At 35.2% G+C, this 18538-nt stretch overlaps 2 protein-coding genes across 19 annotated transcripts; one reads left to right on the forward strand and one right to left on the reverse strand.

Annotated features, from left to right (window-relative positions):
• Positions 1-11999: 11999 nt before the first annotated feature.
• On the reverse strand, positions 12000-15360 carry LOC107488201 (uncharacterized). Of its 18 annotated transcripts, none has more exons than XR_008009255.1 (7): positions 14611-15360; positions 13989-14140; positions 13591-13721; positions 13131-13189; positions 12882-12955; positions 12428-12519; positions 12000-12345 (listed from the first exon to the last, which is right to left on the reverse strand). XR_008009255.1 is itself a non-coding variant. In XM_021142223.2 (5 exons), the coding sequence occupies exons 1-4, from the start codon at positions 15182-15184 to the stop codon at positions 12919-12921; spliced, it is 888 nt and encodes a 295-aa protein (XP_020997882.1). In that variant the 5' UTR covers positions 15185-15353; the 3' UTR covers positions 12000-12345; positions 12882-12918. The 18 variants fall into 18 exon arrangements, 2 of the variants coding, with proteins under 2 accessions (XP_020997882.1, XP_020997883.1); XR_008009254.1 differs by having other exon boundaries at positions 13104-13189; XR_002375259.2 differs by lacking the exon at positions 12428-12519 and having other exon boundaries at positions 12882-12986; positions 13104-13189; positions 13989-14175; positions 14611-15354.
• On the forward strand, positions 15251-18436 carry LOC107488200 (putative transferase At4g12130, mitochondrial). Its single transcript, XM_016108902.3, has 5 exons — positions 15251-16030; positions 17133-17386; positions 17522-17620; positions 17708-17866; positions 17955-18436. Exons 1-5 carry the CDS (start codon positions 15558-15560, stop codon positions 18194-18196), a joined length of 1227 nt encoding a protein of 408 aa, XP_015964388.1. The 5' UTR covers positions 15251-15557; the 3' UTR covers positions 18197-18436.
• The last annotated feature ends 102 nt before the right edge of the window (positions 18437-18538 follow it).

The raw sequence follows: 18538 nt of genomic DNA on the forward strand, positions 1-18538 counted from the left end.
GTCGATGTATGCGTTAGATGCTCTCTCTGGGGACCAAACTAGTTTCATTTTCTGTGATCTGTGGTGTGTGTTGAATGTTGAATGTGTCTGTGAATCGAAAAGAAAGGAGGTTGTGGATGGGAATATAAAGACAAGGACCGTTGACCTTTTTTAATCCTCGCCAAATCTAACGTACGTCTTGTATTACGACAGCATTAGCATTTAGCATTTACCATTTCTTTTACTTTCATTTATTTTATTATTGTCTTTAAGGAGAGTTGTAAATGCAATTACGATGTCTAGTGTTGTGTCACTTTTCTTTGTTAACCGAAGGTGGAAATTATATTAATTAATGAATTGGTAAATAGTGAGGCTGGCCCGTTCTTCATGGCATCATTGACAATTGAGAAAAAAGGCAGAGCACTCTGCATCAATCTTTTTCATTCAATTTAAAAAAATATTAAGTATATATTAAAATAAAAAATATTAAATATATATTAAAAATTAATTTAGTGACTAGTTTTTAATGCAAAGGTAATACCGTTGTTGTTTTGTATATCTAATGTTGATGGTTTTGGGTAATGGTGGTGGTAGTTACCTTTTTCGTTCTACTTGCAAATGCTTGCGGGCCAAGGCCACTACTCTCTCCTGGTTGGATAGCGCATAAAATATCCAAGTGCCCCCAAAATATCAATGTTTCCCGTGTCTATATTTAATAATTTATGTCTATTGAGTTTGAATATCATCGCTCTTTCTTAATTTGTTCTTCATAATTAACACTCAAATTATGCATACATTTTCCTACATATCTAATTTACAGTTTAGAAGAAGTCACCTTTTAAAATTAAAATTAACTCTAATGATTTGACAAGTTGTCTAGTGAAGAAATTTAAATTAAAAACATGATATTTTATGATTGGAAGAGATTTGCATAATTTATCAAGGAGTGATGATGACTTGGGCGAGAGGTTAAAGACCTGAACGCTGAAATGCAAAAGTCCACAAGGAATGAAAATGGTTTAAAGTAGGAGCAATTTTAAGTCATTATTTCGAAAGAAAAGAAGTACTAGTCAGAGGATTTTTGTGAGGTCACTGCATCCGTAACTGTAATTAGAGTATCAAATAGGCAATAGAATGATAGATGAAGGATGATAATGATCCTAGTCCGACACAAAAGTGGCATGAAAATATAATATTTTTTCCGGTATCTGATGAAATATAATTTATTTATAGCTAAATTATAGAGTTTGAATAACATGATTTTATTGAATTGATTTTAAGTAAAATTGAGTTTGGGTTAATATAATTTATATTTGACAATTTTATACTAAAATTAATTTTGAGGCAAATGACCTAAAAAGTGAAATGAAAATTAAATTTATATAGATTTTTTAAAATAAAAAACGTTATGTGTATGTTCTCATACACTAATTTATGTAAATCGAATTAGATTAATTCAATTTAGTCATTTTAATAATAAATTAAATGAGTTTGGGTTGATTTAATAAGGTTTGAAGTACATCCATGATGGATAAATTGAATATGTAGACTTTGAATTATATTTATGATTTTTGTCCGTAGTAATTCGAATTGAGTGGATTCGAATTAGACATTAGTAAATCGAAATAAGCTGTTTCGATTTACTTAAAACGATGATATTGGTAAATCGAGGTAGAGTGCTTCGATTTATTGGATGGCTACCTACATAAAGAGTTTGAAGTTAAATGCTTCAAATTACATTTTACCTCATTTCAAAAAAATTTTCACCCAAAAATACCTTGAGATTTAGACTATGAAAATGGAAGATGATCTGGACCATAGGTTAGACGGCGTCGTCCATATTGCTCGCTCTATTCATGAAGAGGTTAGTTTTCGAAATTGAATATCTTTAAAAAATAAATAGTAGTTTGTGATGTTAAGTCGTTTAGAATTTTATTATGTGGGCTATTGAGATTTGTAATTTCGCAAGTGATTTAGTGTTTTTTAAAATTTTAAAAGTATAATGTAAGATAGAATAGTATTAAACGATGCTTAGTTATAATAATAATTAATTAGATTAGAGAGTTTTTGAAAATTTAGGATTTACTAATGTAGATTTTAGCTTAGTTATAATAGTAATTAATTAGATTAGAGAGTTTTTGGAAATTTAGGATTTACTAATGTAGATTTTAAATGGATAGGAGAAATTTGGCAATGATTTAAATTAGTTTAATTTTTTAATATTAATTTAATTTTTAAATATTAGGTTAACGGACAATAATTTAATTTATTTTTATTTTAGTTAAAATTAATTTAGTCTGGATTAAAAATTTTTTTGGCGAGTTTAATTTATTTAAAGTTAATGTAATTTAATACTTAAATATTAGTTTTTAAACTAAAATAATTTAATTTAGTTTGTTTTTATAGTTTGCGTATTGAATATTAGATTAATTATGTACCGTTAGAATTTAATTTAATTTGGTTTAATAGAACTTAATTAAATTATTTATCATTAGGTTATTTATGTATAGGATGTATCATGATTTATATTAATGTTTATTTATAGTAGAGTTGTCTGCTTTAGGATATTATGGATTAAAGTTGGATATCATTTTGTCGAGAAGGGTCTGAATTCTGTGATAGTCTTTTGGTGAATTGGTTTGTTAATTGTGATGGTTTTAAAAGAATCTTTTTTTATTGTTGTGCAGCTACATCGATGTATCACTAGCATGAGGAGGCAGCATGGTATTCCTCTAGATGACAGAATCATATCGTACCTGCAGATGGCCGAATTAGCCCATCTTGTGAGGCTCACCAACCACTGGTTTAGGTTGGATGAGTTGCTGGTCAGTGCGATTGTCGAATAGTGGCGGTCCGAGACTCATACCTTTCACATGCCGTTCGGGGAGTGCACAATTATGCTTCAGGATGTTGCGTATCATTTAGGGCTCCCCATCGATGGACAGTACATCAGCAGTTGCCTGACGGACTTCGAGCGATTCATTGATGGCGAGCAAACAGCAAGAGTTGGTTCCAAAAGTTGTTAGGTGTGTTGCCTCCGGCGGACTACATCGACAAGTTCACTGTAAAGTGCACTTGGATGCAGGAGACATTCACTCATCTTTCTCAAGGCACATACGAGGAAACAATCAGGAGGTACGCGAGGGCTTACATCATGATGTTATTATCCACTCAGCTTTGGTAACAAGTCCAATACATGCATACATATCTGGTGGCTATTGTACGTAGCGAGATTAGAGGACATGGGTGGATACAATTGGAAATTTACCGCTCTATCGTGGTTATACCAGTGCTTGTGTCGTGCGGCCAACAAAAATGTGGTTAAGTTGGCCGGTCCTCTGCAGCTCCTCCAGTCATAGATCTTTTGGCTCTTCCCGGGTTTCAGGTTCGATGATTTTGAGGCCTTTCATTGGCTGTTGGCAACGACGTACTCACCGTTTATAGTTGTCATGTTTAGTAATATATATTACAGATTATTGTCGTTGTTAATAACAAGTTTTCGGTGTCAGGTAGTCCGGTTATCAGCCCACATCGAGCGAGAAGGAACCTAGAGTCGCACATTGGAGGCTCAGGATAGATTTACTCCAGTTGAGAGACATGAGTGTTTTAGCTTTCAAGCATTCATTGTTGGTGTTTCTTTAAACTACTTACTGGATGTAAATTGACTTGCAATGCTCTTCATTCTTTGCCAATTCACGTAGATGCCATATAGCGCACTGGATATGGTTCATGTAGTTTATCCCGAGATCCTGGAGCCTTGACATATGGCACTATGGAGGACTGTCACTACATTGATTTACTTTGCTGTGATAGAGTGACATCAAATGGATAGGATGCTACCACAACTTGGTGGAGTACAGCATCGCCCACAACCTGCACTCGACATTGATTTTCTGATGTCGAAGGATGGTAGAGGCGGAGACCGGTGGTTTCTGACCACCCTACAGAGTTGGCATATACATTAGTCCAGGTGAACCGATCATGTGTTACGATTTGATGTGGTGGAAGACCCAGGACCATCAGAGGCTTACTTGGAGTAGTGACATGAGCATGTGAGGAGATTCCTATCTCCAGAGTTCTTTCTCAAAGACCCCAAAGCAGATCCAATCCCAATCGAGGCGACGCAGAGAGGTCCCGGTGGGATTCCTGGGATGGATAAGGTGCCAGACATTCCTGACAGATGTCAAGTGGAGCAGAGACGTCGTGTCGGTATACGAGCAAGTGATCATGAGTGGAGATAGCTTGATAATGTGATTGATGTTGTCGATGAGGCGAAGGGCGCGGTCAAGGTAGAAGGTGACATATTAGGAGAGGCGACAATGACGGTGGTGATGGTAGGGATGACGTTGGAGGTGATGGCGGGGGTGATCAGGATGAGAGTAGAGTTGGAGGTGCTAGTGTATGATGGTAGTGGTGGTGGATATGATGTCGATGGAGGTGATGGGGGTTGTGGAGGTGGTGGTGGGGGTGATGAAGAGGGTGGAGGTGGAGGTGGAAGAAGGGGTGAGGGTGGCTTTCAGTGTGGTAGTGGGTATTCAATGATTATTTTGTTGATGTCCTTAGCAGTGATATAGCACTGCATGAGAGTCAAACATTTACGAGCCCGGGTGAGCTCCTTTCGAATTTGCTAGGTAGCGACGGGCTTGATAGTGAGTTCGGAGGATCTCGCTTCTTGGAAGAGATCAGCGCTATTATCCAGGAGGATGGGGCAACCTTCCATAGAGTCCAGGTACCCAAACACCAGAGTCCCCTTGATGTGGACCTGAACGAGCCTCCGTCAAGTTCATTGGATGAGACATTTTCCTTGGGTGGCACTTCTCCCTCGGCAGTTGCAGCTAGGGGTGTGTATGGTCCGGTCCCGAGCATTTTAGGGACTAATTTAGTGTGATTTTAACGGGTCTAAGGTCGGGTAAGTGTCTCAAAAATAGACTTGATCATTATTTCGGATCGGGTTTGGACCATAGTTCGGGTCATCCAAACTCGACCCGGTGGCCTGGTCGTCATACACAATTAATATTTTGTGTTATTAGTGATGGATGATGGCTATTCTTATGTGAAATTTAAGTATTGTAAACCTTAATATTTTGTGTTATTATTCATTATAAGACTATCATTTAATGTTTTATGTTTAAAATGAATAAGACTTTAGACTAATGCATAATATTGTGTTATTTGTATTGATTTAAATATTTCGTGTTATTAAATAATATTAATATTAATTGTGATTATGTTTTAATTTTAGAGAAGGGTTGTTTTTGTTATATTTTTCTAAGTGAATTTTACCATGTCAAATAATCTTTAGAGTCTTGAAAATTTGGATATTTTCGCATGTTAGCTTACAAGAATGAGGATGAGGTACCTCTCGCTCAGAAAGCACAGAGGATCAGGCGTCCATGCCGCTACTTCACAAGATCGCATCTATTCTGACTATTCGGATGACTGTTTAGTTATATGTTGTTACGTTGTGTATCTCTTGTCATTGTGTTGAGTTCAGGATTATGTTATGCCAATATGTTATCATGTGTTTAGGTTACGATGCTATGTTTTTATGTTATCTTGCTATGTTGTTATGTTATTAGGTTATCATGCTATGTTATTATGTTATTATCCTATTGTGCTATTTCATTGCATACTTCTTGGATGAGATTGAAAAATATAAGCAACAAAAGTTCTTCGTTGATAGCTGTTGAAATTTCACAGGAAAAAATAGTACATGTAACAATATATTGAAAAAAATACGTTAACATTAGCAAACACAAGACATCTACAAGACATTAATAAAGAACTACACATACACATGAAATGAAACACAAAACAACACAAACATTGCTAGGAAACAATAAACCCAAATACAGTGAACAACCAAATAAGAAACATAATAAAGAAAACACCAAACTCCACTAGGTGCTCCAGATCCCCCGATGCCTCCTCCCTGTGGACAGCTCTACCTAGTATGACCAGGCTGTCTGCATAGCCCACATTGCTTTGGTCGATTTGGATTGACCTCATCCATACTAGTGCGAATTATAGTGCTCCTCAGACGACCTTCAGATGTACGTCTCTTACTAGCATCCAGGATGATGGTAGGACCATCATAAGGTGGTCAAAAACTTTCTAGGATGGGAGGATTAAATCCCATCTGGTAGACATTAAACACCGTACTAAGGTGATATACCTTGTGGACATAAGTTGCCCAACTTAGGCGGGAATATACACAGCAAGCAACTGTATAGCAACATGCGTAGTGAAGTGCCTGAAAGTATCCACAATCGCAAGTCCGATATCTCAACGAGACCCTGTAAGTACCAAGTGAGAAATTATTTGTTGGAGTTGTCTCAGCCACATTAAACTCTGAATTATCCTTATCATACAGTGTCACGGTAAAACATCTCGATGCCTTCAGGTTTGTCTCCATTACTTTCATAAGTGACTGACTAAACTGCTGACCTGACCCAACTATGCCTCAACTTTCTTCCCTTGCAAACAAAGAGCTCTGCCAATCTTCCATAAGTGGACTTCACCAAAAAACAATCTGAAAGGTTCCTGACACCCTTTATCATTGAGTTAACACATTCGAAAATATTTGTAGTCATATGGTCGAATCTACAACCCTCTCGATGCTAAGTCCACTTGTCATACTCTATCCTATTTGCCCAGTCACACATTGTCAGATCTTCAGTCCGAAGGATGTCAAACCAATAATGAAACTCAACCTCAGTCTTTGGCTCTGCGCATAAGCAGTTTTGACTAGAAGCCTCCTGCCATCTTATATTCTTATCCCTTGAAACTCAACTCAAAATTCACTGCAACGTGCATAATACAGAATGCACGATAAGCAGCAGGCGGATTCCATCCACCAACATGTGCTTCCAACGCCGTCTTGATCCCCTTATGCCTATCAGAGATCACGAATATGCCTAGATGAGGAGTCATTTGCTGTAGTACGTGAGACAAGAAAAAAGACCTTGACTCTATATTCTCACCCTCCACTAGGGCAAAAGCAATAGGAACGATATTAGAATTTCCATCTTGAGCTATCGCAACTAGCAATGTTTCCCCATATTTGTTGTATAAGTGGATCCCGACAATACTAACCAACGGCTTACAATACTTGAATTCCTCAATGCACAGTGAGAATGACAAAAAAATTCGGTGAAAAAAGATGACTCACCATCATCCTGGCCTCTAACTCACACAAGACTTGTTCTCAAAATTGCAATACCATTTGGCATTGTTATCTTCACATCGAGCACCCATCTTGGCAGCTTATTATAGGCCTCCTCCCAATCACCATATATATGAGCGACGACCTTTTGCTTGGCCAACCACATCCTCTGGTACGTAGGTCTAAATCCAAAATGTGCCTCTGTCGCATTCTGTAATATCTTGATGGACACAGTCATATCAGCTCTGATCATAGAAAAGATGAAAGCAGATATCACATGATAATAAAGCTTCTTGTGATAATTGGAAATGGAGGTAGCCAAACATGTATAAGGTCCATTATACTATCTGACCTCCCATATACTTCTTTGATGCTGTAGCATGATCCGAATCAACGATCTGCAACTATTTTCAAACTTCTTACACTTGCCTTTGTACTTGTCATGGTCCGACTCCATCCCTTTGTACTCAATCCCCCACCGGATAGTATAAATCTTCACACATAAGATGATTTTCTCTTTATTATGAAACTGTTGTCCGACTTGGAACTCCCCTAGACCCACATTTTCCTGTGAATCTCTCACGCCAAAATCGGATTCTACATTCGGTAACCTCCCAGTCTCATCGCATCCAAGTCCAGAGTCGAAAAGTACGGCAGGTACTACTGAGTTTCCAAGCTCGATGCTCCACTATCCCCAATGGGAATACTTTTTCCTAAATCATCATCGCTGTCATCAGCAATCGTGGCAGGCTCCACATCATCCTCATCCCCTAGGACATCTTCCACCGCATCCAGTTCTCCAACTCCCCCAGGAATTAGAATCACAACAGGAGTATTCATGTTAGCACCTAGTTTCGCGATCTCATCGTGGTGTAGATCAGCTGCAAAAGACGGAAATGCCACTAAATCTGCCCCAGATGCAATTACAGACACAGATGAAGATGGAATAACAGGGGTTGAACTGGAGGCTGCTACCGTTGGTAATGATGGATGATTCCGGCTCGATTCTCCTGAGCTAGAGACCGCATCCACAAGCTTGGCCAATAATTCAGGGATTCTCACCTTCGGAAACTAACGACGACAGTGAAATAAAACTTGCAAATCCTCGTCACTATCACAAACGAGTTGTACTTCACCCTATCGCGGACAACAAAAATTGGAATTCGATAATATAACTTCTCAATTCGTTTCATCCCATGCGTTCCTAATTTCTGTGGTATAATGTTCTGAAAATCAACAAGGCTCATGAAAGGTCTGGTAAAGACGCTCAACATATCTTTATTAGTGAATTTTATTTCCGATCGCGTTTTTCTCTTAATTGTATTTTTATTGTGCACAAGAACTAGAAAACTATCTTCACTAACAATTGTCAATTTACCCTCAATTCAACACTCTATGTTATTACCCCATTTATATAGAACACACATCCTAAGTAAATCGAATTAGCTTGTTTCGATTTATATTAACTGAACGTAAATCGAAATAAGTTGCTTCGATTTACATAAAATTATAGCATCTACGTAACGTTTTCTAATCTAGGAGATCCATGTAATTTTCTATTTCAATTTATTTCTTTATATGATTTGTCCTTAATTTTAATAAAATAAATATTATTTAAATAATATTAATTAAAATTATTTTTAGATAAATAATTATTAAAAAAGATAAGGTATTTTTATTAATTTTATTTTTTGAAAAGACACAATATCTTCTTACTTGATACGAATATTAATTTAAAAATAATATCTAATATAAATTTAAGATGATATGATATTTTTTTATTAATATTAGTATTATTTTAAAATTTGTATTTAATACATATTTTAATTTTAAATCAATTCAATTATTTACTGTAAAAAAAATTAAAATTAATATAAAAAAATAAAAATTACACTATTTTTCTTACTTAAAATCTTGAATTCTCTGATTCACAAATTCCAAGTAGGAAGTCCAGAATTACTCAATCCTACAAATACTAAATTAAAAAATTAAAAAATTTAAAATAGCAAAAGAAAGAACGAGGTCAAAATTTACATGCCACACTAGGTAATTATCATTTCCAAAAAACAAGCAAAATGAGCCACATCAGAGAATACAGACCCAGGTGTAAGTATGTTATGTTATATTAACGTCAGCACTTACCTTATTATAATATAAATTAATTGGCTCACCACCTCTGTATCCTATTGGATGTGGACCATTTCTGTTCCACAATTCATAAACTCTTCTGAAAGCTAAAGAAACGGATGTAGCTGTCACTATAATTTAAGTTTCAAGTGAAAATACATGTAATATAATTTTTATAATTATGTTTTTTTCTCTAAGGTTAAGTTGAATATCTTTTCTTCTCTCGAAGCAGTGGAATTTTATGTATGTGTGTTGATTGTTTGAATTAAAAGTTTATATTAAATTGATTTTATAAATTTAATTTTGATAAAAAATGAGTTTGTATTAAAATAATTTATGTTTAATAATTTGTATTAAAATAAATTATAATAAAATAAATATTGTTTGAATTTAGATTAAAATTACTAAAAAAAATATGAAGTTTTTTAAAACTCTTTGGCTATAAATATTTATTTGAAAAGAATTTAAATTTCTATATTAAAACTTAGTATTCTTTTTTATCATAATTTTCAGTACTCATCTTTAGTACTATTTTCTTGTATTTAATTTGATCTTTTTAATAGAATTAATAATTTAAATTATAANTAATAATAAATAAAACACATACTAATTTAGGAATATATAGTGAAAATTATACAAAATCAAACAAAAAACAACAAAATTCTATTAAAAAATATATACAATAAAAATGATTAAAAAAATTTATATAAATAATAAGTATTAAAATTTCTATTAAAAAATACAACAATATATATAAGGAAACATAAAAAAACTCTAAACAAGAACATATATACTATGAAAAAAATTAAAATTTAAAAAAGTACTAAAATAATAATATAAAAAGTATTTTTTTTTGTAAAGCATAACCATAAAAAATTAAAATAAAAAAATTCTAATAATTATTTTTAGTATTTTTGTTATAAAAATTAAATAAAAAAATTAACAATGACTTTTTTTAATCTAATAATTTAATACAAAAGCTACAATATATTTACGGTGAAGCAAAATTATTAAGAAAAGAAAAGGTAAACAAAAAAATTTATCGTTAAAAAAATATTTAATGTACTTGCAATATTTTCAATCCTAAACCAAAAGCAGCCATAAGGATTGATTGCTGAGCATACGATTAAAGCGTAAATTAGTTAAATGAGATAATTATTTAACGGAATATTAGGTGGGGTACATACATTGACAAAGAGGAAAATGCCTGTGTTGTGTCATTAGACAATATATGACGGTTGGTCCATAGAGTACGTACAAAGGTAGTATTCTTTTAAGTAAGGAACAAAGGAGCGATAATTATAGCTTCGGCAAAAACAAAACAGACTTTTTTATCCAAACAAATTAAACATGGTGGCATATAGATTTAATTTCCAACTGTGAGCATTATCAACACAAAATACAAATAATCAAATAGTGCTTCGTTATTCTCCTTCTAATATGAGTAAACTATGATGCACACACGGGACACGATACGATTATCTCGACACGTGAATTTTAAAATTTTACATGATACGAAACACACATATATATAAAAGATAAAATATTTTTTGGATAAATTGTAATGATATTTTAATATTTTATTGATATTAAAATATAAATTAAAATTTTTAATTGCTTTTAATGTCTTATTTTAATTATATCAAGTATTTAAAATATTTTTTATTTTAATAAATAATAATATATATTATATCTAAATTTATTTTAAAAATATATGTTAAAAATAAGACTGAACACTGACACATAATAGTATTTAGATGTGTCGAAAAAACATTTTTTATTTTTTATTAAGATAATGTTAGACACAGCGTATCGGGTGAATATCGTGTCCGAAATGTGTCCGACACGCAGATACGACAACTCAGCCAAGTATCCGAACTTTATAGTAAGCAAACAACAATCAACAATGAAATTGATTGCATGGTCTAGCACCAATCTTAATTAGTTAGGTTGCCATGTATTGGTGATAACTAGAGAGATACGCATTATCAGCTTCTAAGTTCTTAATTTTAATTAATCCCCCATGCCTCATGCTTTTCGAGGAGAAGATAGTTTTCAAAGAATGGCTTTGTCTTTGGTGGGAAAGATATTTTTTCAGACCTTAATAGATCAAATAGAAAGATGCTAATTCAATGGTTAAAATTGTATCCGTACAACAAATGTTATAAATTCTATGTTTGACCCAAAATTTAATGAATTTAAAGACCGATTCAGTATGATTTAATTAGACTAGCTATTTAAAGATCGTTTTTTTTTTTTGAAAAATTTGAACTTTTTTTACCAACTATCACAACTTCATCTTTCATATTGACATAAATTTTTTTTCTGGAAAAACTTGAAGAAAATAAAAAAAAGTTTATAATAAATCCCAAATGATTTAATTTATCATTTCTAATAGGAACAATAATACATATTATAAAAAATTAGAACAATAAACAATACACAAAAATTACAATGATAAATTTTATAATATCAAATAAAAAATATTCTATAATTATTTTAATATTTTCAACATTTTTTATTTAGTATTATTTTAGACAATTACATTTTATTACTTACGATTCTATTGTTATATATGATCAATTTTTTTATTTATTTTGTCATTTTTAATAAAATTAATAATTTATATTATAACAAAATTATAATAAATGGTTTAATTAAAAAAATAAAAAATCAAAATATAAAAGAAAGTATTAAAAATGATAAAAAAAATTATTAAAACCAATAATGACCAACAACAAACCTAAACACACATTAAGTACTCAAAAACTACAATTTCTTACTTTAAGTGAATGCGCTTTTAGGATACAACTTGAGAAATGAACTTATTACAGCTGAACAATAGTCTCTTTTAAGTAACTTCCCATCCATCTTATAAATATTCCACAACCTCATCCCTTCTTCTTTCTTCCTTCCCTATTGTTGCATATTGAGTCACCCGGTAAGGAAAGGCCTCTTTCCAGATTGTAGCTCTTTCCAACCTTTATCATTTCTTACCTCAAAACGATTCCAAAAGTATAAGATAAGATGTTGCATAAAAGCTGCTGTAGTAGATAGAGCCAAATATGAAAAACCTGGAATTTTTTTAAAAAAAAATTATTTTCAGATAATATTAATTAAATTGCACCGAAAAAAATAAAACACTACAAACATTACCATATGAATAAAAGAAGAAATATATGTGAAAGACCAGAAAATACAACAAAAAGAAACGAGGGAAGAACTTTATTGAAATCGGCGTTCGGACACTGCATGAAAGATAGCAAAACCATATCAGAAATCAGCCAAACACTTGCTTAATCACACGTATGTTTAAGAAAAGTGCAACAGGCAGGACTATTTGTCATTTCAACATAAAGATTCAATTAATTAATGAAGCTTCATATGAACACCAGTCAAAAGAATCTATAATTATGGCCAATATATTTATTAAACAAAAGTAGTGTTACTTAAACGGTAGCTCCTTATTACAATTCCCTATTTGGCCAAGAACATTCAGACTAGGCCTCAAAAGGAAACAGTTATCCAATATAGTCAAAAGCAAAAATCAAAACAGTGAATTTCTTAACCCAAGACCATACAAGTTCGAGAGAAAGAGAGAGAGAGATACCTAATGAGAGTAAAGAGTTCGCACAACCAGATAAGAATCAAGACCATGAAGGCAAGCAGCTGGTCGTCATAAAACTAAGAGAAAGAACAGAACACCAATCATAATCTGAAGAAATAACCCAAGAAGAACAAAAGAAAACTATCAGCATGGCTAAGACTAAAATGAAATTGCACAACTGAGCATTCAGACAAATATTGTTTATCAGTTAAAATGAGTGCTTACAGGAACAAAAACCAGTGATTCAATTACATGTACAAAGATCAACTGAAATGTCGGAAGGCGATGCCGAGCATGGTGTTGAAGCTGCACTGCAAAGAGCCAAAGACTAGAAGATGTCAAAAGGGAGTCTCTTCCAATGTGCACAACACCATGAACTACTATGACATATTAGATAGTGCCAAAGCTCAAATGAAGCTGTTCTTATGGTTAGCACACTTAATCAGAAAACATAGTTGACAAAAAACCTTCTGAATAAACATCCCAATTGCAAGGTGATAGCAGTCTTGTACAATCGATTGCCTCACATTTTAGATGAATTTAGAAAAGCAAGTATCAATGGGGGAAATGGCTGATAAATCATTGTCACCCTTTTTCACAATTACCAAGTTCAAATCAGAGAGGTTATTGAATATGGAAGAATCAAAACACAGCACACAAGACTTGAATGAATGCTCAAATCTGAATAAATCAGGTTGGGGACAAGGTTTACTGATTTCATTTTCACTAGCAATTCTCAATCTGAGTAAACATGTGAGATGTCCAAAGCATGTCTAATTCAGTATCTTTAGTACAACTATGAGCTTCCAGCTCAATGAACCTCCTCTGTGGCCTGTGAAAAAGCTGCTCACAGTAAAATTTGTGTCACTTGTTGAAATCATCCTTCATTGACAATCATTTGAACGAAGCTAGATACATAATTAAATAATTTATCAAAAGCCTAGAAACCAACAAAGAGATCAGACTAAAATTTTGAGCTACTTGAATGTTTAAGAAATTAGATTCTAAACTTTAAATATAAGCACAAAAAAACAAAGAAACATGAGTGATAGAAAATTAGGAATTTAAAAACCATAAATTGAGGAAAAATGTGAAAAGATGTAAAAAAACCTAATATGCACTGATGGATGAACTTGGCCATGCCGGACTTTGAAGCCACCATGGTACCACTTTGGACCTATCCTTTCGAGCTTAACGTCTTTGAAGCCAGCATTTTCAAACCATTCAATGCAGTCTTCCTCCTTTGGGACCAATAATGCATGCTGGAAAGATTGAAAATTATCACGTCTGAGCATTGCTGGCAAGATTTTCATCAACAAAATTTCAAAAACAGCAACAAATAATCAACAAAAACCCAATCAAAAACCATAACTGAAATCAAGGCAACACTGCACTAGCAGCAGCTCTCAAAGGATAAACAATAAAAAGCACCATTACCAACAACACAACAGACTGAACAGAGCTAGGAATCAAGAACAATCAGCAACAAAATTAAAAAACAACAACAAATAATCACCCTAAACCTGAAATCAATAAATCTATCCAAAAAAAAATTCAAACACAGCATACTCAGAAATTAAAAAAAGCAGCAGCAGAGTAACAAATCCATTTTAACCAATAATTTCAACAACACAAAATCAATGATTATATTTCCATTCACATTCAAAAATCAGTCTCACTAAACGGAGCATGAAAGGAAGAGCTGAAAAACCCTATAAGCAGTGACACTAACCTTTGACGGACAGCAGGACGACAAAGAGACGAGGGCGAGTGGCGAAACGAACCACATGACGGCGAGCAGCTTGAATCCTCAAACAGAGAAGCCACGGGAGATGGGGATTGGGGAAGGCAACCACGGACAGCGGCGGCAGAACCGTTGAAGAAGCTAGGGTTTTGATTTGGGTAATTTTTGAACGTGCGATTCTGAGTGAGTGAGGTGAATCACGAAGGAGGTCGTAATGGAAGTTCTCAACAGTGAGAGAGAGAGAGAGGATGTAATCGAGTTTGTTCTGCGTCTCGTCGAGGACGTAGTAATGGAACATCCTCAGAGGCTTGGGCGTTGCGACCAGATCTGGAGAGGCGATGAACTGCGGTGGCGACGGCAACGACGACGGCGAGGCGAGCTCTCTCTCCTCTCTGAATCTCTGTTTTGCTCTTCTCTCAGATCTCCTCAGCCAGCGGCACTGAGTCCACGCCCAACTTGCCGGGGAAGACGATGCAGCGATGACACCGAGCGGATCTCCTCCACCATGACGCGAAGTTGGTGCTTTTTTGTAATAAAAAATTCTGATTTTTTTTTTGTGCATTTTTTATTATTTGAATTTATAACCTGATCCTTTTAAGGTCCAGATTATTCTTTTCCCACCAAAGAAAGCTCCTTCAAAGAAAAAGAAATTGTGGCGGTGGGTTGTATAAGTCATAAGTGCTGCCTAACATGTATTGTGGCAAATAGCATCAGAATATATCAGCGTATTTCCTACACACTCACACGCCACTTTCATCGAACACCTTCTAGCCCAACGTGTCTACCCACAATCTATCCACGCGCCCATGCCAAATCCAAATTAAACCTCCTCCCTCAGTCTCTCTCACACCTCTTCTTCTTCTTCTTCTTCAACTCCAACATCACTGTTTCCAGTTCCCACGATTCCGAAACACTGCGACAAAACAGTAGTATCTATGAATTGCGTTGCATTCACCAAATCAATTTATGGGCGCTTCAGAAGCATCCACCACACCGCCTTTAAACAATTCTCCGACCATCGCGAAACCCAGCAGCTATTGGATGCTGGTCCCGTGGCGTCTCTCTTGAAATCGCGGGGTGTTATCCGGTTCCGAGGTCCTGACACACTCAAGTTCCTTCAGGGTTTGTTGAGCAACGATGTACGCAGCTTCGGTGAACCCCTGGGTGAGAAAACCGCGAATGTGCCAACGCCCAATGTTCCTGTGGCCACTGTCCCTCCTCTATACGCCGCACTTTTGACCCCTCAGGGAAGATTCCTTTATGACTTTTTCCTCTATAAGCCCCCCAAGCCTGATACCAAGCTTGATGATACCGGCACTGCCCCTGGCTCCGACCCTCATGATCCCTTTGATTTGTTCGCCGATGTGGATGCTTCTGCTTTGGCTGAATTGCTTCACACCTTAAAGAAGTGAGCTCATTTACCCTCTCATCCTGCTTTTACTGCTTACTATTACAAAGTCCGCTAAATAATTTTCTCCTATTGTCATAGTAACTGCATCCACTCAATGATGGTGGAAAAGTATTTATTAGCTGTTGATAGAAATGACAATGAATGCTCAAAATGTAATCCTGTGATTCTTACATGAGTGAGACATTATCTGTACGGTTAGTTTGTCCATTATTAGTACCTGCGTGCAAGCAACCCATGCACCAATCTAGTTGCCAGCAGTTGCTGCATATCTACTTGTCCATAATGCAAAATTAGTGCTTGTCTATGAGCTCATACTTTAGAGCTAAAGCTAAACCCCGAACAGAGAATCGAACAAAAATGAGAAAACATCATAAATAGGACAACATGAGCATTGAGCAATCAAAATGAAGTTGAACAACAAAATTGTAACTAAACATAACAGCGTAAATAACAAACAGAGTATTTTTGGAGTATATAATAATAGTTGAGAAAGAATAAACAATGGAAGAGGAGCTAAGGTTGCAGGTAATTTGCTTGAAATTTTCGTGGTCGGCAGCACAAGAATTAGAATTGGACATAGGCATGGTTGCTGCTCTGCTCCCCCTTTCTCATAGAATTGAAATTGAGATCGTCAATGAATGTATTGAGGAAGCAAGAAGTGCGTGAAGACAAGGAGAAGAGGAAAGGAAAAAAGGGATTTAACTTTTAAGAGACAGAAAGTGAACATTATTACTAGTATGGTTGGTTTTGATTGACGTTTTTGTTATGGTTATTAATTTCAGAATGCTTTCATTCAGGGTTGCAATTTGTTTCTATTAGTCTTTGTCAGTTCCAAAGAGATCATTGCCATAACACTGTTAATACAACAGTACTAAGATAGATTTCATCGACATGATGTTGCTGATATGAGAATAGTTGCATCATGAATTCAACTGAGCTTGCACAAACAAGATCATAGGGCTTGCCTAAGTTTATTATTTTTCTGGCGTTCATAGCAAGTTTATGCTTTGGTGCTTCTTAATTGCAGTTATTATTCTTCCTATTTTGTTGGTATTATTTGGGTTCTTATGCAGAGACCCTTAACATGTTAGTGCTGCAGATACCGGTTGAGGTCAAAGGTTGAGATTGATGATGTCACAGAGCAATTCTCGTGCTGGCAGCGTTACGGTGCTGGTGTTCCTGTTAAGTCCTCCAACAAAGAAGAACCAGAAGCTGCCTCTCTTGGCTGGGGTGCTGGTGTGGACAATGCTGGAGTGTCATCTTCACGTGCAAATAATATTGGATGGCAGTGGTTTAAGGATCCTAGATTGGTCTGTCTGGGTTTCAGAGGGATCTTCCCATCGAATACAATTCGTTAGTCATCCGCTCCTTTATTGCTGATAAGATTTTTATAGCTTTTGTTGCTACATTCTTAATATGATTGTTATTGTGACATATCCATAGCTATTTACTTTAAAATAAAATCCCTCTCTTGTCTGCGCATTTCAGCACCTCTTGTTGAGGTTGGTAAAGAAACAGATGAACAGAATTACCTTTTGTGGAGAATAGAGCAAGGGGTAGCAGAAGGATCAAGCGAGATCCCGAAAGGTGTGTATATGGTTTTTCCTTGTATAAATAAAGAATTCTTCTGACGCATTCCGTCTCACAAAGCCTTGATTGATTGATCATGTCCAGGTGAGGCAGTACCACTAGAGTACAATCTTGCAGGCCTTAATGCTATTAGCTTTGACAAAGGTTGCTATGTCGGCCAGGAACTCATAGCTCGAACACACCACAGAGGGGTGATAAGGAAGCGTGTAGTTCCTCTAAAGTTTATCGATGATGATGGGAAAGGTATTGCTTCAAGGAGTATTTGGTGTTTTTTTTCGCATATAAACAATCAAAATATGTGGGCTGAGCCATTCCTTTTGCATGATTTCAGAAGTAGAAAACAAGGTGATTCCTGGGTCAGAAGTGATGAACACTGCATCTGGCAAAAAGGCTGGTACAGTAACTACCGCCATGGGATGTCGCGGGTTGGGGCTCTTGCGGCTAGATGATGCCTTTAAAGGGTCCAATACATTATCCATACAAGGACAAGAGGATGTGAAGGTTGTCGCTAGTAAACCCGATTGGTGGCCTTCTGAATGGCTTCAAGATCAGCAACAAACTGCTTATGCGTAAAATTCTAATCTTGTTCACGGGGCAAGCATGTCAAATAAAAATTTTGTGGGTGAATAGAAGAGCTCGTAAACAGGGAGTTAATGTAATTCTAAATAAATACTAATCCTTCCACTGGCTTGGGAGAACAATGCAGACGACTTTTGTGAATTTTCTTGCATAATGAGTTTCGTTATGGTAATGGTAGTTTGGCATTGTCTCCTCCTAAAGAACTTGAACGCAGAACAATTGTGTTGGGAAGGCCATCATCTTGCTTGTTTCCACTTTCAACTTTAAACCATACATATATTGTTAATAGGTCATTTGATTTTAGGTGGCTTGGTTTATAACATTTAAAAAAAGTCA

The sequence above is a fragment of the Arachis duranensis genome, chromosome 5 (assembly GCF_000817695.3).
Source record: "Arachis duranensis cultivar V14167 chromosome 5, aradu.V14167.gnm2.J7QH, whole genome shotgun sequence".
Classification (NCBI taxonomy): domain Eukaryota; kingdom Viridiplantae; phylum Streptophyta; class Magnoliopsida; order Fabales; family Fabaceae; genus Arachis; species Arachis duranensis.

Bases quoted from the DNA above. Each gene is read 5' to 3' on its own strand.
- LOC107488201 (XM_021142223.2), bottom strand. From the start codon at position 15,184: ATGCACAAAAAAAAAATCAGAATTTTTTATTACAAAAAAGCACCAACT. The intron at 14,176-14,610 runs GTTAGTGTCACT...AAATCTTGCCAG, and splicing joins CGTCCTGCTGTCCGTCAAAG to CAATGCTCAGACGTGATAAT. The intron at 13,190-13,988 runs GTTTTTTTACAT...GGCTCTTTGCAG, and splicing joins CATCCATCAGTGCATATTAG to TGCAGCTTCAACACCATGCT.
- LOC107488200 (XM_016108902.3), top strand. From the start codon at position 15,558: ATGAATTGCGTTGCATTCACCAAATCAATTTATGGGCGCTTCAGAAGC. The intron at 16,031-17,132 runs GTGAGCTCATTT...TTAGTGCTGCAG, and splicing joins TTGCTTCACACCTTAAAGAA to ATACCGGTTGAGGTCAAAGG. The intron at 17,621-17,707 runs GTGTGTATATGG...GATCATGTCCAG, and splicing joins ATCAAGCGAGATCCCGAAAG to GTGAGGCAGTACCACTAGAG.